Source organism: Artemia franciscana, chromosome 1 (genome assembly GCF_032884065.1).
Source record: "Artemia franciscana chromosome 1, ASM3288406v1, whole genome shotgun sequence".
Classification (NCBI taxonomy): Eukaryota; Metazoa; Arthropoda; class Branchiopoda; order Anostraca; family Artemiidae; genus Artemia; species Artemia franciscana.
Genome location: NC_088863.1, coordinates 67,318,057 through 67,341,457, shown reverse-complemented (window position 1 = coordinate 67,341,457; position 23,401 = coordinate 67,318,057). Strand labels below are relative to the sequence as shown.

Genomic DNA, 23,401 nt, shown 5'->3' with positions numbered 1-23,401 from the left:
TAATACTTATAATTAAATTATTTTGACTCTAATTCACTTTATTGGTCATTTTTCCCTAACCTTCTCCTGAATTTCATATACACTTTTCATAGATTTGTCAGGAGGCAACATAATTCACATAAAACAGTGATTCCACTATTAGAAACAGTTCGTGATTTCAGGGGCACTCCGTCATCTTGCCAGATAAAACAATATTTTAAGCAATATACAGCTTAAAATATTTTTGATTTATTCCATGAATATGTTGTCAACACTTTAGATGAATTAGAGAGGACCCACTCTTACTGTTTCAAAATACACCGCTTCTTCTCATTTGTAGGCCCTCATCAACCTATAAAGCTGTTTACGTTTCCGCTCACACGTGCCTATGGTTTTTCTAGATGCTTTATTAAATATTTAAAAAGACTTTAAAATTGACGTCTTTTAGTTTCAGTAAATCAAATTTCAAGCAACACTTTCACATCTTCTGACTATCCGAAAAATATTCCTCCGAGGATAAGTGAATGCTATGCGGACCAGAGACTAAATGATCGTTACCTCAGGCACCCCATTTCTATTCATGGTCTAATTTCTCTGCTCAACAAAATCGAGAATCATGATACGGTCAAGCTTTGGGATACTACAAGATTAATATCAACAGTTCTAAAGCGGTAAGTGAATTTAGTTTTAAACAATACTATTTTTGCAGCACTTTTTAACGTTTCGGTCGGTATGTCGGTGCGAAGAGTACCAGATAACATTAACGTTTGCTACGACTATCCAGCTTTGGCAGCTCAGCAATTTCAACATCCCAATAGCATTCATAGTATGCTTTCAATTATTAGAAAATTGGAGGTGCACCCAACAGTAACAACATGGGACGCTGCGAGGTTAGCCTCAAGTCTCCTTAGAAGGTAATATAAAGTATAAATTTATCATTACTACTATATTGGGGTCACCACAATCACGAGCTCTGTCTCTCCGTGGTGATCCAGTGTATTTTATTTGTCATGCGTATTATATTAATAAATTGAAATTGAAAAATTGAAAAAAAATTAAAAGGGAAAAATTGAAGGGAAAAGGGAAGGGAATAAATTGAAAATTTATCTACCTATTAGAGTCGAATGGTCTGTCAAAATACTATGAGAGAGGGGTTAGTTTCAACCCCTGGAAAAACCGAAAATGGGATGATGATTAAAATATGGGATGGAAACATAGCCCTAATAAGTTTTTGGTCTACAAAATGGAATTATAATTCATACTTTTAAATCAACGAAAGAGGTATCGGGGCAGTAAGCTGCCATTTTCTGCTAAAATAGAATAGTTTTAACCCAAATATTGTTTGTAATTTTTTTTCTGGGGTGATCATACCGAACTATTAGCTTATATTAAAATCAAAGCTTCGTTGTTTAGAACGTCCGTTCCTATTAAGAGGACATCACTCTTTATTTACAGCTTGCTGATATGAGCTTTTTGGTACTGCTCTCTTTTAAAAGAAGGCTGCCACTCGCTCTTCCGACCCCCTTTTTTCCATTCAAGTTTAATATTCGTAAAGAATGATCGGAAAATGGCAATCGATCTTGAGAAATTGCACCGCCCCTAATATTCATTAAGCGGGTGTAAAAGGGTCTAAACTATAAAAACGAACCATATTTACATCATTTTCACGGTTTTCAATCACGACAAATTTTGTCAGGGACTTTCCTTTTGGGGGTAAATTTAAACCTGGCGTATTTTTTAAATTTGAATCACCATAAAAAAAAGTCTGGCATGGGGAATCACCCCATTGCACCCGTATTTAGGCCAAGTAAATAACGAAGTAAAATTATAAAGATTAATTTTTACCAAACCCTACTTATCCCCTAGCCCCTCGTCTATATTTATCTGAAGGTTCATGGACAATTTGGAAATTTAGGCAAAAAAAAACTTTTTTAGTATCAAGGACATATCTCCTCTTCCCAGCTACACGGTGACCCATTAACCGTTCTCCACAGTATCTCATCTGCAATTATACGTTACTAAGCAAAATTTTATTAAACACCAAATGAAGCATCTTAGTTAAATGAGACTTCAAAATAAATGTCTCTATTCATTGTTTATTTTACACGGACAACGTGAATCTTTAGGAAATAGCCCCCCCCCCCAACCCCACGTATTGCACCGAGCTTCCTTTGAAACTGGAATGCTCAGTATTTAGTTGTTTGATAATTTGAAATGAATTGGTTATCTCATAATTTTCCATCGACAGCATCTCTGCCCTCTTAGGGTTACAATTGTATTTTGATGCCAAAAAGTGGAGGGGGGAAAGCCAATTTGCATTTAAAAGCTAATTTTTAATTTCTGTTTTAATCTGTCGTTTCTAAATTTTTTAGAACTATTGATTTGGTACGATAACCCATCACGAAAGTAAAACAGTTCAAAATAGGGATGATACCTTTTTATTGACAGTGAAATATAAAATTATTTAACTGGATATTTCGAACACATATACAGTGTTCATCATCAGCAGTAAAACTGCTGATGATGAACACTGTATATGTGTTCGAAATAATTTTATATTTCACTGTCAATAAAAAGGTATCATCCCTATTTTGAACTGTTTTACTTTCGTCATGGAAAGGCAGTGTGGTCTTCGAAGTTATCTACGTCGGATAACCCATCAGAAAGAAAAAAACTACAAACAAACAAAATGCAATCGTGATTTCCCTTCTCAAACAAATAGAAATTCCATATTTTTGTTTACACAAGCTAGAAACATCTATAATAAATATATAAACCTCTATAATAAAACCTCTAGAAATCCTCTAATTTTCTGATTTGATGGCGCAACTTTCGCCAAGATCACTTGCCCTATTTGGGATATTTACCCCCTTTTTTTGGAAACCTGGCGAGTTTTCTACGACTCATGGCTTTTAATGAGTATTTTTGAATTGGATGAATTTTATGTGCCTGAAATCACCAAGAAAAAGTGAATCTTTTGATCTTTTGTTTTGCTCTTGAATGTGTTATTTTCACAACCTCATTTTTAGAGCTTAGGGAACTATAAATCTGAGTTTCTGCTTAATTACTGGCTGTCACTACAAACTATTTAATCTCCATAGTATGGTTTTATAGTTTTAAAGTGAATAGTTTGTTTTTTTTGTTATGAATTAAGAACATGTTGGTACCTTCTGTACTTTTCTTATTGTATGCTACCTGTGTTCCAGTTTTCATCCAGTTCACGGTGAGTTGGCCACAAAAAAGAAACTGCTAAAACAGTGAATCTGCATGAATTCCTTTGGGTAGCTAGAGCATATGCATCATCCGTATAAAAGTCTTTGTATTTTTGCATAAAAGAAGCACAAGCACTTTACTAATTCTAATTTCAGAGCTGCTAAAAGAAAAACTACAAAATATTTAAAGGGGAAATTTTTGGTATAAAAATGACAATTGTTAAAAATGGAAAAGAAGTGAAAGCTTCACTGAAGAAAAATTTGCGAAATCTCCTTCTACCAATATTTAATACATGCGTAGATACTGGACTAACAATGCTTCTTAACTTCTTGCGTCGGTTAAGTAGCCTAGTTCAATAAGAGTCTCCTGATGTAGAAAAAAAAATGGATACTTCATGGTCATTTTAAAGTGATAATGTCTTGATAGTTTTCATATCTTAACAACGATAAACAATATGTTTTCAATTTGTCAAACAGTTCGTGGTAACAAACTGTAGTAAGGAGCGACCTGGCTCAATACTAAACGAAACTTTAAAAAATAGGATTTTGATACTAATAGATACATCAAAAGAATCGGATTCTTATGCTGATTCTAATATATAAGTTTAAAATTTAATCTTACTTATCTAAAGTTACGAGCCTGAGAAAATTTGCCTTATTTTGGAAAATAGGGGAAACACCCTTAAAAAGTCGTAGAATCTTAACGAAAATCACACCATGAGATTCAGCGTATCAGAGAACCCTACTGTAGAAGTTTCAAGCTCCTATCTACAAAAACATGGAATTTTGTATTTTTTGCCAGAAGACAGATCACGGATGCTTGCTTATTTGTTATTTTTGTTCTTTTCCCCGGGGGTGATCGTACCGACCCAGTGGTCCTAGAATGTTGCCAAAGGACTCATTCTAAAAGAAAATAAAAATTCTAGTGCCCTTTTTCAGCGACGAAAACAATTGGAGGACACCTAGACCCCCTCCAACGCTAATTTTTTTCCCAAAGTCAACGGGCCTAGTCATTTTATTCAGAGATAGTAATTTTATTCAGCATAGTCGAAAAACCTAATAATTATATCTTTTGAGACGACTTACTCCCTCACAGTCCCCGGGGGAGGTGCTGCAAGTTACATACTTTGACTAGTGTTTATATATAGTTATGGTTACTGGGAAGTGTGCAGACGTTTTCTGGGGAATTTTTTCTTTGCTAGGGAGGGGTTTGAGGGGAGGGGGTTACGTGGGAGGATCTTTCCATGGAGGAATTTGTCGTGGGAGGAGAGAATTTCCATGAAGATGGTGCAAGATTTTCTAATATTATTTATAAAACAAAAAACAATGAAAAGATGCATATGAAAAACATTTTTTAACTGAAAGTAAGGAGTAGCATTAAAACAAAACGAACAAAAATTATTACGCATATGAGGGGCTTATCTCCTCCTAAATACCTTTTATTTACGCTAAAGTATTTCTAGTAATTTCAACTATTTCTTCTATGACCTTTGTGATTCAGGGGTCATTCTTAAAGAATTGGGACAAATTTAAGCTTTAGTTTAAAGAGCAAGGTATTAAAGAGGGGGCAAACCCCTTCATATGCGTAATAAAAATATATGAATATAGAAGTTCGATACGAAAGTTAATTCAGAGGTTACGTACATTTTTTATTAATAAAAACGTTCGTAAAAAATTAAAAGTTCTAGTCGCCTTTTTAAGCAGCCAAAATATCGAAGGGCAACTAGGCCTCCTCTCCCACTATTTTTTTCTCAAAATCGTCCGATCAAAACTAAGAAAAAGCCATTTAGCAAAAAAAAAAAAAATATGTAAATTTCGTTCTAAGTATTTATGTGCGAAGAGCACATAATTATAAACTGTAATTGTATATTATAATAATTATAATTATAATTATAAATTACAACTATAAATCAACTAACTAGAGGTAAGCTACTGTGATTCTTGCTCTGATGACCTCGTAAACTACCTCGTAAACATTATTGTTCCAGCCGAATTGCATGACAATTATTTCTCTTTGTGGGTAGGGGCTTAACATGATGAAAGTAGCAACATTTAAATACAATATCTATAATCTAGGAGCCAGATTTAGAAAATGTGACACCTATATGACATAATCTTCATTCTTAGTCAGAAATTAAATAAAAAAAAAGTTTTTTTGACTGAAAGTAAGGAGCGACATCAAAACTTTAAACGTGGAGAAATTACTTAGTATATGAAAGGGGCTGCTTTCTCATCAACGCCCCGCTCTTTACGCTAAAGTTTGACTCTTTCTCTTAACTCTACTTTTTAAAACAGTAAAAAACTGTTTATTTTTTCATTTTTTTTAAAAATAATGCTAGAAAATCCTGCGCTCCCTTCATGGAGATTTTCTTCCCCCATGACAAATTCCTCGATGGAAAGTCCCCCCAACATATCCCCCCTCTCAACCCCTCCCCAACCAAAAACTCCCCTTGAAAACGTCTGTACACTTCCCAATACCCATTACTATATGTAAGCACTGGTCAAAGTTTGTAACTTGTAGCCCCTCCCACGGGGCGTAAGTCGTCCCCAAAGACATAGTTAAAAGGTTTTTAGACTACGATGAATAGAATGGCTATCTCAGAATTTTGATCCGTTGACTTTGGAAAAATAATTAGCATGGGAGGGGGCCTAGGTGCCCTCCAATTTTTTTGGTCACTTAAAAAGGGCACTAAAACTTTTCATTTTCATTAGAATGAACCCTCTCGAAACATTCTAGGACCACTGGGTCGATACGATCACCCCTGAAAAAAAAACAAAAAAACACGCATCCGTGATCTGCCGTCTGGCAAAAAAATACAAATTCCACATTTTTGTTGATAGGAGCTCAAAACTTCTACAATAGGGTTCTCTGATACGCTGGATCTGATGGTGCGATTTTTGATAAGATTCTATGAATTTTAGCGGGTGTTTCCCCCTATTTTCTAAAATAAGGCAAATTTTCTTAGACTCGTAACTTTTGATCGGTAAGACTAAACTTGATGGATTTTATATATTTAAAATCAGCATTAAAATACAATTCCTTTGATGTAACTATTGGTATCAAAATTCCATTTTTTAGAGTTTTGGTTACTATTGAGCCCGGTCGCTCCTTACTACAGTTCGTTACTACGAACTGTTTGATATTTTTCACATCACGTAAAGCCCTCTGGAGACTGATTCCAGATATACACAGGAACAGGCTCTTCCGAATGGTGCTTGATTTTTTATGAATTACCTGGTAAATTCTTGAAGGGGTATATCGATCCATAGACGTTTTATCTCATTAACATTTCCCTTGATTTGACATTCCCATTAACATTCACTTGATGTGAATGAACGTTTGGATTATCCAACCCGCTGATTTTACAAAGATCCAGGAATAGGATCATCTGAGAGGTAACTGATCTTTTAAATAATGAAATAAAAAAACAAGTTTTCTTACTGCAAGTAAGGAGCGATATTAAAACTTAAAACGAAGAGAAATCATTCCATATATGAAAGGTGTTGTCCCCTCCTCAACGCCTAGCTCTTTACGCTAAAGTTTGACTGTTTCTCAAAACTCTACTTTTTAAAACAATAAAAAAACTTTAGCGTAAAGAGTGAAGCGTTGAGGAGGGGACAACCCCTTTCATATACGGAATAATTTCTGTTCGTTTCAAGCTTTAATGTCGCTCCTTACTTGCAGTAAAAAAACTTGTTTTTTATTTAATTTCTAAACATTTTTTTAATTAATGTAGGTTTCGATTTTGGCTTCCCGCAAATGAATTATTAAAACAAAATTTGTATATTATTTTTTTTTTGCTAAATGGCTTTCTCTTAGTTTTGATCAGATGGTTTTGAGAAATGAAGGGCAAGGAAGGAGGCCTAGTTACCCTCCAATTTTTCGGTTACTTAAAAAGGCTACTAGAATTTTTAACGAACATTTTTATTAGTAAAAAATATACGTAACTTAAGAATTAACTTACGTAACAAACTTGTATATTATTATATTTTTATTATGCATATGAGGGGGTTTGTCCCCTCGTTAATTCCTCGCTCTTTACACTAAAGCTTATGTTTTGTCCCGATTCTTTAAGAATGAGTCCCGAATCACAAAGGCCGTTGAATAAATAGTTGAAATTACTAAAAATACTTTAGCGTAAAGAGCGCTGTATTTCGAAGGAGAAGAACCCCTCATATGCGAAATAATATCCGTTTGTTATAAGTTTTAATGCTACTCCTTACTTTCAATTGCAAAACTTTTTCATGTTTATTTTCTCATTGTTTTTTTTTTATAGTAATGCTAGAAAATCCTGCGCCCCCTTCGTTGAAGTTCCCTTCCCCCATGACAAATTCCTCCAAGGAAAGATCTTCCCACTCAGCCCCCTCCCCTCAATCAACCCACAAACAAAAAAAATCCCCCTGAAAACGTCTGTACACTTCCCAATAATCATTACTGTATGTAAACACTGGTCAAAGTTTGTAACTTGCAGCCGCTCCCCTGGGGACTATGGGGGAGTAAGTACTCCCCAAAGGCATAGTTATTATGATTTTCGACTATGCTGAACAAAACGGCTATCTAAAAATTTCGATCCGTAATTTCGAAAAAAAGAGGTTGGGAGGGGGCCTAGGTGGCCTCCAATTTTTTGTCACTTTAAAAAGGGCACTAGAGCTTCTTATTTCTGCTAAAATGAGCCCTCTTGTGACATTCTAGGACCACTTGGTCGATACGACGACCCCTGGGGAAAAAAAATTAACACGCACCCTGATCAGTCTTCTGGTAAATAATACGAAGTTCCACATTTTTGTAGATAGGAGCTTGGAACTTCTGCAGTAGGGTTCTCTTTTACGCTGAATGCCATGGTGTGATCGTTAAGATTCTATGACTTTTAGGGGGTGTTTCCCCCTATTTTCCAAAATAAGGCAAATTTTCTCAGGATCGTAGCTTTTGATGATAAAGACTAAATTTTATGAAACTTATATATTGAAAATCGGCATGAAAATCCAATTCTTTTGATGTGTCTTTTAGTATCAACATTCCGTTTTTTAGAGTTTCATTTATTATTGAGCCGAGTCGCTCCTTACTACAGTTCGTTACCACGAACTGTTTGAGAAATAAAACCACCGAATAATATCCAGAAAATAGGAGCAGGTTCGGAATATCTGACATCGAATGTGTAGATGTTCATTTAGTTCCACTTGAATGTGCATATTCTCAATTCAGACTAAGTGAGCTCAAGTTCCCTTTTTTATAAGAAAAAGTGACTACACGTAAGTTTTAGCCATACTGCTTGTACCTCACCCTAGTGAGGAGGCAGTATCGTAGCTAGGCTTATTGCGTCAAAACCCTCTATATGCATTCATGAATTTTAATTGTGTTTTATTTCACATTCATTTTATTGACTCCATCCAAGAGACCCTTAAGACACCTTCAATCGCTTATAAGCTCTTTAATCCAGGGTATGGTTCTGAATACTTATCTTTATAGTTAAAATTAAGTAAATACATCTTATCCTAATAAGAAGGGCGATAAAGTTGCACTAGGTGTAAAGCGGATAATAATTGCAAACCCCCCTAGCGTTAATCCTGAAGCACCTAGGCATGCTTCAAATTTGAAGGTTTTAACAAATTTAACTTTCATATTTTATTCTTTTCCCCTTGTTTAGTCCCCATCCATGCCCTATTCAAAATTCCAAATTTCTTACGTCAAGTTTCGACAGCAAAACATTTTGAGTTTCCTTTGTTTGCAGCACCCCTTCTTTAAAAAGTCTAATTACCCAATAAAATGGTTTTGGTTCAATTTTCCTTAATTAACCCCCCCCCTCTGTTTGGTTTCGAATGATTTTTTAATAGCTGTAGTGAGCAGATAATACATTCCGATAGTGCCCAAGACCAGAGGTTTCCAAACTTAGTTTTAGCACGGCTTCCTTAAAAATGTTTGATTATTTGGTGCATATCCTTTCATTTTCTAAAATAATTCAGTTGCGAAAAATTTTTGTACTGCACAATATATTGAGACAAACTTACAAAGAAAGAGAACAAATTACAATCATGTTATTGTCAAACAGTTCGTGGTAACAAACTGTAAGTAAGGAGTGACCCGGCTCAAAAGTAACCGAAACTCTACACAAAACCGAATTTTGATACCAATGGATACATCAAAAGAATCGTGTTTTTATGCTGACTTAAATACTCAAGTCTCATCAAGTTTAGTCTTACCCATCAAAAGTTACGAACAAGAGAATATTTGTCTAATTTTCGAAAAAGGGGAGGAAACGCCCCGCAAAGTTCAAAGAATATTAATGAAAAGCACATCATCAGATTCAGCATATCATAGAAACCTACTGTAGATGTTCCGAGCTCATATCTGCAAAAATGTTGAATTTATATTTGTACCAGAAGAAACATCATGGATGTGTGTTTATTTGTTGTCATTTTTTCTTCCCAGGGGTGATCGTATTCACCCAGTGATCTTAGAGTATCATGAGAGAGTTCATTCAAGCAAAAAAATAAAAGCTCAAGTACTCTTTTTAAGAGACCAAAAAATCGGACGGCAACTAGATCCCCTCCTACACTCTTTTTTCCCACAGTCACCCAATCAAAATTTTGAGATAGTCATTTAGTTCAGCATGATCGAAGAATTTTATAAGTATGCTTTCAGGTGTAAAATGACCCCTGGAGTCCCAGGGGAAGGGCTGTAAGCTGCGAACTTTACCCGTTGTTTTCATATAGTATTAATTATTAAAAAGTATACAGCCATTTTTGGGGGATTGGAAAGAATCTTCCGTAAGGAAGGAAATTTCTTGGGAGTGAGTATTCCAAGGGAAATATTACAGTGGAGAGTTTTTTTTTACAGAATTGTCATTCCATTTGTCAGTGCAGCAGTGAAATTTTATAATATTTGACCTATTGACTAGATTAGGAAGAAGACAACGGAAGAAAGGGTTGGTTCAGTAATCTATATGAAATGCGCAGAAGAGAGCGGGAGTGAGTGGGAAAAGCCGTATAGGTACCGGCCGACCTATAGGCCTTAGACTGCTGGGGAAAGGCAACTGAAGTACCCACACCTCCAACAACATATTATTAGAATTAAGTAATTACATAAGGAGAACTCATTACTAGCCGATTGGAGGATATTTTATTTTTGTCTGAAGATATTTTTTTTGGAGTCAATGAAGTGAATGGACTAATTAGGTGGTCATATACTCTTGCACTAATTTTGTAACTGGAACTGGCTGCTGAAAATTGTTTGAAAGCTAAAGTTGTTAAGAAGTTTGTGCGTGTTTTTTTTTGTCTGTGCCTTTTTGTTTTTATTTTTATTTTCTTATGCTCTTCTTTAGTGTATTTTTGTTGTGTACAGAGGGTAACAATGAATTATCAGTATTATTATTAATTATTAGCCTATAAGAAATTCTGTTAATTGTCTTACATTCTCTTTGCCAATTTTTTTATGCGGAGATGTTCCGGGGAATTGTCCAGGTTTTTTTTTTCACATGCTCTGTTTTCTGGGAAAAAATTCCACGAAAGGGGGGCATTTCCGGAGTGATCGAGACACTGATTAGAGATTAAAATGAGATGAAAGTCTTATTTAAATGAAAGATTTTTCAGAAGAATTTTTCAGGGCAAATCCTCCACAATCAATTTACAGAGAGAGGGATTTTCAGCGAAGATGGAACTGTCTGGAGGGACTTTGACGAGGGGGGCACTTTACATTGTATAAAATTTCCACGGAGGAGTTTTTTGTCACGAAAGGGTATATTCATAGAAGGTGAGCCAGATATACCGGCATTATTTGATAAACGAACAGAAATTTTGCCATGCATGAGGGTTTGACCCTTCGTCAATAGCCTACCTTACTCTTTACGCTAAAGTTTGATTGTTTACTAAAACTGAAACACGGGGGCCGTTTAATCAGAATAAGAAGCTTTTTTAAAGTGCTAACAGCTTTAGCGTAAAGGGCATGGTAATGAGCAAGGGACAACCCTTCAAATCTGAAATGAATCTGTCAAAATTAATATACAATTTTTATTTATTTTTTTTTTTTAGTTTTCATGTATGGTGAGCCAAATTTGAACCCATATTAATTGGAAAATGTTCAGAAATTCAAAGAAAAACATTTTTGTTTTACCTGAAAGTAACTAGCGACATTAAAACTTACTAAGGGAACAGAAATTATTCCGTATATGAAAGGGGCTGTCCCCTCCTCAACACCTCACTCTTTACGCTAAAGTTTTTATTATTTTTAAGAAGTAGAGCTGGGGCAAAGAGTGAAACTCTAGCGTAAAGAGCAAGGTGTTGAAGAGGGACATCCCCTTTCATATACAGAAGAATTTTTTTTTAAGTTTTAATGTCCCTTCTTACTTCCTGGTAAAAAAACAAACTATTTTTTATTTAACCTTTTAAGATATGCATGTGCCTGTAAGGACAAGGTTTGTCAAATCTTGGAGTTAATGATAAAATGACAGCATTAATCTCCTTTTCTGTAGCCAAAAACACAATGTTTCGGTTTCAGTTTAGCTAATGCAGACAATCCTGTTTCGTATCAATAGAATTTTGTGAACGGCATCAATGCTTTTTAAGCTTTATTTGACAAAATATTGTATTCATTCTTAATATCTAGTCAAAATTGAATTAGAAATGTATTCTGAAAAAACATTCTTTTATAGAATTACCACAAGCTAATTTAATCAAATTTCTCTCTCATTATTTGTGATTCAAATTTAGAATCGTTTTCGTCGATAAATGGATTCTGTATCCACACATATTTTGTAGAATTAATATCATTGAAATAGTTCGAGAAATGAAAAAACAGCATCGAATTTTTTAACAAATGGATTTTGTTCGCTTCTATGGTATTTTGGACACATTAGTCTAGAATTCTAAACATGTAGCAGTACTTACTCTACTACTCTATCGTATTTTAGGCGCATAAATCTAAAAGTGCAAACATGCCAAACATTTTTTTTTCCAAATTCACCTTCCGTAGCTCCATTTTCTTATGAATACTTTCACATTGTCTTTTTATTCAATAGATGTATCTTTGGTCCTTACACAAATTTGTCCAAAAAACTGAATTTTTCTAGAATATCCACCAAACAAGTCAGTTTAGCAATTAAACTAATCCCTAAATATATGTGTGTCCTCACTCCGAGTTTCTTCGATAAAAATTGCCGTTTCCACTTTGAGTTCATATATTCTCTGAATCATTTTCGCACAAGATAGTCAGCATTCTTCACTATAGTATAAAAGGGAGGTGTAAGTACCTCCCATTTGTCACAAAAGTTTGTAGATACTGTAACTTGTAATTAACTGTTTAATATGCAGTTTATAGCTTTCATTACAATTGTAATATGTCCAAGTTCCTCATTCATTTCTTTTCAAACAGTTCGTTGCAACCAACAGTAAGGAGTGACCCGGCTCTCAATAGTAACCGAAACTCTAAAAACGAAATTTTGATACCAATAAATATACATCAAAAGCATTGGATTTGTATGCTGATTCCAGATATATAAGCTTTATCAAGTTTAGTCTTACCCAACAAAAGTTACAAGCATGAGAAAATTTACCTTGTTTTTGAAAAAGAGGGAAACACCTATTAAAAGTCATAGGATCTTATAAAAAATCACATCATCAGACAGAGCGTATCAGAGAACCCAACTGTAGATGTTTCAAGCTCTTGTCTGCCAAAATATGGAATTTTGTATTTTTTGCCAGAAGAAAGATCATGGGCGCGTGTTCATTTGTTTGTTTTTTTCCCCCCAGGGGTAACCATATCTACCCAGAGGTCCTAAAATGTCGCAAAAGGACCTATTATAACAGAAATTAAGAGTTCTAGTGCCCTTTTTCTAGTGCCAAAAAAATTGGAGGACAACAACGCCCCCTCCCACGCTAATGTTTTTCAAAATTCACCTCATCAAAATTTTAAGATAGCCTTTTTGTTCAGCATAGTCGAAAAATCTAATAAGTTTGTCTATGAGGGTGACTTAATCCCCTGCTGTCTCCAGGGGAAGGTCGGCAAGTTGTGAACTTTGCCCATTGCTTGCAAATAGCATTGGTCACCTTTTTTTAGTTTTTTAATTTTTTTTACTTATGTCCTGGTCGTCATTTATACTCCCTGTGTCCCGGTCGTCATTTGTGTCCCGGTGTTTTGTTGATGGTGATTGATAATCGAACATTCCTTGTGTCCCGGTCGCTTTCTCTTTGAGTGTCCCGGTCGTCATTTATATTCCCTATGTGCCGGTGTCCCGGTCGTCATTTGTGTCCCGATCTGTAATTTCGTCAGTCGAAAACATGACGTCAGTCGACACACAAACATGACGTCACTCGACAGACACACACACACACAGACAACTTATTTTTATATATATAGAAAGATAGATATATATATAAATCTATCTAAATTCACAGGTCGGACACAGGGACACAACTACAATGGCGCGTAACTAATTATGTTGAGGGTCTGCATATGACGTCTGAAAAATAAAGAAGAAAAAGAAAACTGAAAAAAGGAAAAAAAGTAAAAACTAAAAAAAAACTAAAAAGAATAAAAACTAAAAAAAATACAAAAAAAGGAAAAAAAGGAAAAAAAGAAAAAGTGTTTTTATCCTGAATTTTGAGATGTAGAAATGTTCAAAATTCTTATTGCGGGCACTATAAAGTCAGATATGCATTAATTGTATATAAAATCGTAGGTTTCGCTATGACGGCATAGAAGATTCAGAGAGTCAGAGTGCATATACAACACCAATCCAAAAAAATTTACCCGAGACAGACAAATATAGTCTCATTTGGAGCCTTCTACCTGGAACTGCTGCGGATTTCCCAGAGGATGCTCTTACACCTGATGAAAAGGTAATAACATGAAATTCATTGATATTTTCTTACTAGTGATGGATTTTCTATTACTGTAGAAATTTTTTCACAAGGGTCGGAATAATTTTTTGAAGGTTATTGCGTAGCATCATAAAAATTTGCCTAGGGCGGCTCTTGGGGTAAGTGAAGCAAACGGTCACGTAGGGTGCCGGGTGACAGGGGGCCTCTTGAGCATTGGGCGTTAGAGGTACACTCTGTTTCGTTGGGAGGTACTACTGCCGGGTGTCAAATGACTTAATCAAGACAAATAATTGCAGAGACTCGAAAACCGATCTATATCACCTAAAGAATGGTGTGGTTTATTAGGAATGAAATTGCCTCAACTTGAAAAATCCCTCTTGGTGCAGTCAGGTGCTACGTCAGTTTCTAGTGACTTTATGGCACTAACTTCAAATCTATCAAGGAGAGTCGTGTTTACATAGGACAAGTGTAATGATAAATCATGTGAAGCGCTTTGATAAGGCCGATGACTAAATTTACATTAAGTCCCTCTTATCGTGTATTGATTTTGGTTTAAACCCCGTTCTGATTCGCAAAAGCTCACACAAAATTAATAGATATTATATCCCAGACACAAAATTTATCAGCGACCACATTGCAGTCAAGCGGCCGGAGGAAAGACTAATGTAGGTACATTTTCTTGTAAAGTAAGTTTTTATTGTAATTTATCTGTAAGAAAATTATTTAATCATACAAGACTTTTATTGAAAGTGTTCAATCATAGACGGCGCAATAGCAATGCCTAAGTAAAGAGCGATGTTGACACACTCTATTATTATTATTTTTTTTTTTAATTTTAGACCAAGCACTTCGCATCGACGACTTTGTCGCAGAAACTTCAAAAAGAGCTCAATAGATTGGAAATGGAAAAGGCTATTTCTCTTTATAAATGTCGAAATTAATTGGAGGGCAACTAGCCCCCCTTTCACGCCTATAATTTCCCCAAGCACATCTAATAAGAATTTTGTGCTAACCACTTCGATCAACGTAGTTGAAAGGTTCAGAAATTATATATCTGAGGATGACAACCACTCAGGGTAAGGGTTGCAAGTTATGTTCTGGATGCATATACGGTTTATATAGAAAGGGAGATCGTATAAATTTCAGAGGGAGGTAATTGGATTGCTAATTGGAAATTTTGCTGCACTTTTTGAGACTCAGAGTGATAGGAGGGTTTATACCCCCACCCACACACACCTTGTAATTCCCCAAAATGCATCTGATAGAAATTTTTAGTTGATCATTTGTTGTCATAGAAACTTCGAAAAAGATTCATTCGATTGGAAATTGAAAGGGCTAGTGCCCTTTCCAATAGTCGAAAGCAATGGAAGGTCAACTAGCCCCTTCTCCGACGCCGACCATTTCTCCAAAGACATCCAATCAAAATTTTGAAATGGCCATTTTGTTCCACGTAATTGAAAGGTTCGAAAATTATGTATTTGAGGATGACAACCCCTTGCAAGGGTTTTAAGCCATGCCCTTGGGGCATATAGAAAATTAGGTCAATCCTCCATTATGGAGGAGAAGTATGGGGCCTAGAAGTGGCAAATTCATTAGAAACTCTACAGCTAAAATATCAGAAACGAATGCTAAGTTTGCATGCCACAACCCACACACTTTTCATAAAGGGAGATTTGGGACTTTTCTCCATGAGAAAACATAGACAGACCCAATTAAAAAGTTTTGGCTGAAAATACTGCAATGTCCCTCCTCAGGACTCCTCAGAGCAGCGTATGATGATTTACTTTAATCTGGGACAACAATCTTCATGGCCCTTCCATGTCAAAAAACTCCTGGACAGCACAGGTTTATCGTATGTGTGGAATGGAGGAGATGACCCAATCTCAGATCACAAAGTTTTTCTGTCAGAGATCCAAACAAGCTGGAAGATCAAGAAATTCAGAAATGGTGGAACGACCTTAGACAGTCGGAAAGCTTAAGCTCTTAATATAAGGTGAAAGAAAATTATGGTGAAGAGTTTTACTTTAAATTAGGGATTCCAAAAGTATCCCTGAGAACAAGGATGCAGGTGCGAGCAGACTGTCTCCCTCTTTATAGTGTTTGGAAAAAAAGGTGTCACCCGGAAATGCGGTTTACTTGCCCGTTTTGCGGTGATCTTGATGGGCTGGACCATTTTTCCTTCAGGTGTCAGGGGCTAAAAGAGCTAAGAAGGAGCTTTCTTGGGATGGGTGGTCGTGAGCCCCATCTTGGAGCTTTGAAGTCGACGTCGAAAGAAAATATAGTAGCGGTGAGAGATTTTGTCCGGAAGGGTCTGATTATTCGAAAGTCGAGTGTTACTTGATGTAGTTTGTTTGTTGTTGCATATGTATGTATACGGCCTGAAAAATGGCTTTAAATACAGTGATTCATTCAGTCATTCATTCATACAAGGTGTATATTGAAAGGGTGATCTTATAAACTTCAGAGGGGGCTCATTGGATTGGTTATCAGAAGTTCTAGCGCCCTTTTAAGATTCAGTTGGATCGGAGAATGGATACCCCCCCCACCAACACCTCGAATTTTCCTGAAATGCATATGTTAGAAATTGAAATGGCATTTTGTTGTCGTAGAAACTGCAAGCAAAAAGGCTCATTTTATTGAAAACTTAAAGTGCCCTTATCAATAGTCCAAAGCGTTTGGAGGGCAACCAACCCCTCCTCCATCGCTCACCATTACCCTGACACATCCAATCAAAGTTTTGATATTGCCATTTTGTTCGGCGTAGTTGAAAGGTCTGGAAATTTTGTCTTTGACAACCCCCATACCTTCTCAAGAACAGAACATAATTTGCACTAAAAAAAAAAAAAAAAGGCTGTGGATTGTCAGTTTAGTATGCATTATATTTATATATGTTCCTTAAAGTTTAATAATTTTAATGTTGAATGTCGTAGGGTGAATGGAATAGAATGGTTTTTGAGTCTTCAACGGGAAAGCGAACGCTAAACAGGTATTTTTGTTTGTTCTTTAATAAGATTCATAACCTATAATTATATTATAACAATTAAACTGTTATATTAAAAAATATAGGTTTTTTGATCTGCTACATCACTGAAATTTTGAGATAGTCATTTGTTAAAAAGCAGTTCAAAGATCAAATAGCAAGGCCTTCGGGGTTGATACAACCCCTTAGAGTCTGGGAGTCAGGGTTGTAAGTTATAAACTGGGGGCATATAAACTTTTTATTGCAGGTGTGGTTGCTTGAATTTTAGAGGAAGCTCAGTTGACTGGAATCGTATAGCTCTAGTTCTCCTCTAAGAATCAAAATCTATGTACGGCAACTAGCCTCCCTCCTCCCTAACAACCTGTTTTCCCCAAACACATCCAATCAAAATTGTGAGATAGCCGTTTTGTTCACAATAGTCCGAAGAGCATATAACAATTGCTGCAAGGTGGCCACAACCCTTCAGGGCCAAGGTGAAAGTGTTGTAAGTTATGTCTCAGGCATACAAGGTTCTTATGGAACAGATTGTCGTATAAACTTCGGATTGGATTGGGATCTTTCGACTGGAATTTGGAAGATCTGGTACCCTTTTTAAAGTCAAAATTGAGAGGAGGACAACCAGCCTTCCCCCACAATCCTGTCATTCCCCAAGACACGTCCAATTGAATTTTAAGAGAACTATTTTGTTCAGCATTATCGAAAGATCTAGTAATTATGTCTTTGGGGATGTCAATCTCCCCACACTGTAAACTTATATTGTTAATTTAGACCTTTGAGGGTGGTTTGTGGGGGATTTTGAACTAGCCAGAAGGCACTATATTTATACCTTCAATACCACCACTTCAGTTAGTGTAACTAATGACGCTAAAGGTATTAAGATGAAACTCTTAGGGAGTATCAAATAAAGGAAAAAACTATATGCATGCAGGTTTTCAAAAGGGCATATAAGCAATATCATAGATAGTAAAACTCTATAATAGCAACAAATACCATTGAAACTTTTAAAGGAGCTAATTCAATTCAAAATAAATAGTTCCGTTGACCTTTTTAAGAGTACACAAAACACAGTTTGCGCTTTACTGTAAACAAAATATGTTTGAAATGTTTTCATTTTCGTGCCTTCGTAAGTAAAAAATGCTCAAAACCGTTAATTTTCGTTCGTTTTGAGTTAGACCGAGCTATTTATTGTAATTTCTATTCGTTTTGAGTTTCATTTATTTATTGATAGGGATCAATAGGGGGCACAGGGGGGATATATAAATGACTACGGGGACACAGGGAATATTCGATTAGCAATTATCATCAACAAAGTCCAAGGACAATCATTAGAAAAATGCGGTATAGATCTGAGTACGGATTGTTTCCCCATGGACGATTATATGTTGCATCTTCAAGAGTCGATAAACCTGACAATCTTTTTATACGCACAGACAATGGGACAGCGAAGAATATTGTATATTCACAAGTTTTACGTAGTTAAAAACATATATATATATATATATATATATATATATATATATATATATATATATATATATATATATATATATATATATATATATATATATATATATATTCACAGGCGGGACACAGGGACACAACTACATTGGCGCGTAACTAATATGGCGTGTAACGACTTACGTGCGCGGGAGGGCTTGGGGGGGGGCGCGAAGCGCCCCCACCAACTAGGTGTAGCTGGTATGAAATAATCCCACCAACTACAGCTGGTATGAAATAATTCCATGAGTGCAAAGAGGTCACAGCGCAACTGTTAAGCTGCGGCAGTATAGAATATGCTGCGGCAGTGTGACGTCACAAAATTCACATGGACCCAAACAAATCTCTAACCTATAATGCCATTTAATACTTATCAACTTAAATGAGTTTTTGCCGTTAATTTAACAGTTAACTATGCCCCATACCCTTATACACGTTTTGATATCTATATATACACATGTTGTTGATTTTATTTCCTTTCTGAACAAAATATGCATAGTTCCCAATGTGTCAAAAAATATGCCAATGTTAAAAATAATGAGTTTAAAAGCGACTTCAACAATTTTGCGCTTGAACAGAAACATTTTAGTTTGAGGAAATATGATGGAGCTTTTAAGGTGAGTGGAAGGCAAATGTATTTTCATTTATCTATGGTGATATTTTAAATAGCTAGATAAATTTATTTTTCATTATAAGAACTTTTATGTTGAATTGTTTTATAAGTAGTATGCTCAGCCGATAAATTGTGAATCATATCTTAACTCCCTATTTTCCATAAATCACCTTGTTGTTTATTGACATATTCCATTTTAATATCTAAGTTAGAATTACACTACGCAATAAAAGTTTATTTAATTGTATTGTTACACTTTTTACTAGAAAACCCTTCACACTTTACTTTAAGGGCATACGATTATATTTCAGTCTACCAGGGGGAGGGGACGCCGATAAATAGTCCGTTCACCCAAAAAAAGGTCTAGGGCCAACCCTGAAATTTGCCAATATTTTCGTAATGTCTAGCTATGTAAATTTTTCGAACAATTGAGGGAATCAACAGATGGCTTCCACCTGAGGGGTTAAAAAACTCAATCATGTAATGATTCTAGATGAATTGGTAGTAACGAACCAGCTGGTAGTAAACTGTTTTTCAACAGCCTAAACTACAAATTGAGAGGAAAGGTTGCTTATTAGAAAAAAAAAACTAGATCTCTGGTACCAAGGCCCCAGGATGATGTAAGGTGCCAAAATGCCAGGAGTATTGCAGCAACTTCAAGATGTTAGCTTCAGGATTTCAAGGAAATTGATGTTTTATGATAACTTCAGAAATTACTTTTTAGTGCACCAGCTATTTCTGGATATTGAACAGAGCGTCTTCCTTGCTCAACATCTATGACATTTTGAATTCTAAAAATATTATAAGTATCAACATCGAAAGCTTTAAGAAATGAATAAAAGAGATCAGAGCTTCTGTTTCGAAATCAGTACTTACGAAAGTATTAAAAAAAATCCTAGAGATTTTTCCGAAGAGATAATTTGAAGCTCTATCAGTATTTAAAGTTATTTGATTATTTTTATACCTTTGCTACGAAGCTAAAACATTCTAGTTAGACCAAATGTTGGCTATTTGCAAAATCACAACTTCATAAAAGAACATTAGAAAAGGATTTTTTTTCTGGAAAACCGTTCTAATTCTTAAAAGATCAGAGCCTGCCTTTCTATGTTGGTAAAAAGCTATGGAAAAAAGGTATTCTTATTTAGAAAATAATTTATTTCTTGGATGTTAAAAAAGACTTGATGCGCTATGCCAACTTCGAAAATTATTCTTTAAGTGAAGGAAGCAATTCCTTAGATAATCAAATTTACATCGTAGTAATTTTCTATTGAAATTCAAAGTGCACGGAATCAAAAATTTCAGAGTTAGACCAAAAATCAGGTTTTTCCATTCTACGTCACTTTTCCGGAAATACTTCTAAAAAATTTAGAAGAGATATGAAATTTTGCTAATAAATTAAAGTCAACAAATAAAAGTCCACCAAAATATAACATATGGTATTCATTTTATTTTCTATCGCAGTGTGCCCTGCATTTTATGCTTTCATATTCTGTTAATGGAACGATGCGGGCTGAGGAACGTTTCCCTCGTCAACTAGCTAGAGAACGCTCTCTCGATTTGAATGAAGAGGACTTGCCTCTTTTTGTTGATGCAAGTGGCATAAGCACAAATTACACTCAGAATGACACTGAAGAAAATAAAAAGTAAGTAATTTCAACTGTTCTAAAGATTCCATCGTTTTTAAGTAGCCTTCAACTTTTCATAAAGTTAATGAAATAAAACTTGTCAGCTATTTTCTGTCAAGTCCCTTTATTTGATCCTACATCAGTGTTTTAGTTAAACAAAAAGGAATAAAAAGAATTATAAAAAAATCCTCCCTAAGGTCGATGTTTACACGGAACTTGAGAGTCGGTCATAAATCAGGAAAATGTCCCATTAAAATTCACCCAAACTCATCATTTTAATACCCAATAGTACCCTTGTTAGCAATATACTTGAATCAGCATTTATTGCGATTAAGACTAGTTAAAAAAAAGACTAGTTATCCAGAAACTATATTTTTTAGAACATTAGGGAAAAAGAACAAGAATTTTCAACTGTAAGTAAGGAGCAACTTAAAACTCTTCATGTGGAAGTTCTTAGTACTTATAAAAATGTGTCTCATATTAATTAAATAGCCCTTGTTTTCAGGAGTCGTTCTTTACGATTTAGGATATAAAATCAAACTCAAGTGTAATAAGAGAGGTTTTTTGGAGGGGATCCCCCTTCGTATACGGAATAATTTCTGTTTGCTTTAAGTCTTAATGTTGCTCCTTTCTTTCATTTTTTTTAAAATTTAATATCTGATCGTTTAATGCCGGGGAATTCGGCTCTCCTTCCACGGAACATTCCTCCTCCATGAAAAATTTATCCATGGAAAATCCCTCCCACGTGAAACACACCCATCAGATAAGTGAGTCCTCACTGAAATTTCCTTATGGAAAAATCCTTGGGGACGGTTTCACATGAAAAATTCCCCTTGGCACACTCTCATTTGAAGAAACTTGTAATTCCCCATCCCAAAAAAATTCCAGAGAGACTCCAGAACAATAAATGGGTTAAATTCCAAGTTAACCATTTTAATCAAAAGGTTCGAATGGTCTAAAAATGGGCCCCCATGGGTGACATCCAAATAGATTTCCTCTGGTAAGGTTTCTAATTGTGTGAAAATTCTGAACAAATATTAAGATGATTTCGGGAACTATAGTCAAGCTTGGTTAATGGAGGCCATCATGAGGGTTATCAAGTATGGCTCTGCAAACCTGGATTTTCTATTGAGTGTAATATACAAAACTGAGGTAACTCATAGAAAGAAAAAATTCTTCAAATATTGACTAGGATTATCTACTCCTTAGTTTTCTGGCCGTTTGGGGATGCCGGTAGCCCTGCGTAAAACTACCCTTTTGATTCAATAAAAGAGCAATCCCCCTTCTGTTCCCATAATCTCAAACGGACAGAATTCATTGTATAGCCAGCCAGATGACTCACTCGCAACGTGGATTCTCAAATACTGACTAAGTAGCAAATATCCCGAAACAAAAGCCTTTTCAGCCGAAATAAAATGTAAAACCATTTTAAATGGAGCTAAGAAAATAGGGATATTCAGCTAATAATTAAGGTCAGGGATACGTCAATAAGTTCAAAGAGGAATTGTTAAGTTACAAATGGGACGTTAATCTAATAATTAGAGCCATGGGCAATACTCTCTAACACGAGAATATTCTTAAGGTTCATTTACCCTTCACCATTTTAAAATTTATTTTGGGCAAGATATTACAATACTTATCCAATTTTTGATTTTTTTTTCTTCTCCGAAGTGTTCCCGAATTAACGTTTGTAAATGCACAAACCTTAAAAAAACTGCAATTGTTAAATTCTATTAATATTATTTCTTGGCAAGATTACGGAGATCCTTGTTTAGAAGAGTTCTGGTTTTCTTTCCATAGAGAATTTGGGGATAGTGAAGGTAGGGAGTTGAATGTTAAGGCAAGTTTAAGAGTTTTTATTTTTTAGCAGGAGAAAAAAAATTAGTAAAAGCTTTAAATTCGGATGCCATCTTTTTGATAAATCGAATTCGTCTTTCATTGGCTTCGATTTTAAGTGTTCTTTTATTAAGAATTTATGAGGATAATGTCCTCGTCCATCAAGACGCAGCAGAAACAGATGAAGCAAACGAAGTGAGCGAGGGCGTAGCAATTGAAACGGTATTGAATGAAGAAGAAGAAGATCCCGGGAAAAGCAGAAAAAGAAGAGCACTTCCTATAAACTACGCACTTCCTATAAGCAAATCGCCTCTCCAGCGTGGTGTCATATATACTCCATATGGAACAGTTGCAGCAGGTAGGCGATTTTGCTCATTATTTGATAAGTTCATTTTTACTTCCAAATTCAGAGATAATTTTTTTTTTACAATTTGAAACAGTTTAGTGTAAACATTAAAATTTAGCGCCGTTACTAGTTAGTGAAGGAAGGTCACAAAGAAAGGTTTTTAGTACAATAAAGTTTAGAAAGAATCAAAGTGTGTTTATTTGGTGTATTTAAACTTTTTTCTTTATTGAATCAAAAATGACAAGCCCCTAAAATTTATCTAGCTATGATGGCTACCTTTTAGCTTCCTAGTTCAAATTTGTCTATTAAGACGGTCATAGAATTGGTTCTTTCTTGCAAAAAAATATTCAATATTTTGTATTGGTTTTGGAGGAATTGGCTTGGTGGGATTAGCACCACTTAAGAGATGCATGTTAGCTCCATCATTCTGTTTCTTCCTATTTTACTTGTTTCCTAAGACGTAATGAACTGATTTTGTCAAAAATATTTTCCTTAACTGAC

At 35.3% G+C, this 23,401-nt stretch overlaps 1 protein-coding gene across 2 annotated transcripts in view; it reads left to right on the top strand.

Annotated features, from left to right (window-relative positions):
• LOC136033098 (uncharacterized) overlaps nucleotides 1-23,401 on the top strand; it is a 127,146-nt gene that overhangs the window by 7,961 nt on the left and 95,784 nt on the right. Inside the window, exons 2-5 of one of the 2 annotated variants that reach the window (XM_065713711.1) lie at nucleotides 428-650; nucleotides 13,862-14,021; nucleotides 20,555-20,736; nucleotides 22,689-22,912. In XM_065713711.1, coding sequence (XP_065569783.1) covers nucleotides 428-650; nucleotides 13,862-14,021; nucleotides 20,555-20,736; nucleotides 22,689-22,912 — 789 coding nt within the window. Of the gene's footprint in view, nucleotides 1-427; nucleotides 651-688; nucleotides 894-13,861; nucleotides 14,022-20,554; nucleotides 20,737-22,688; nucleotides 22,913-23,401 lie in introns of both variants that reach the window. The other variant, XM_065713721.1, reaches the window with a different exon arrangement.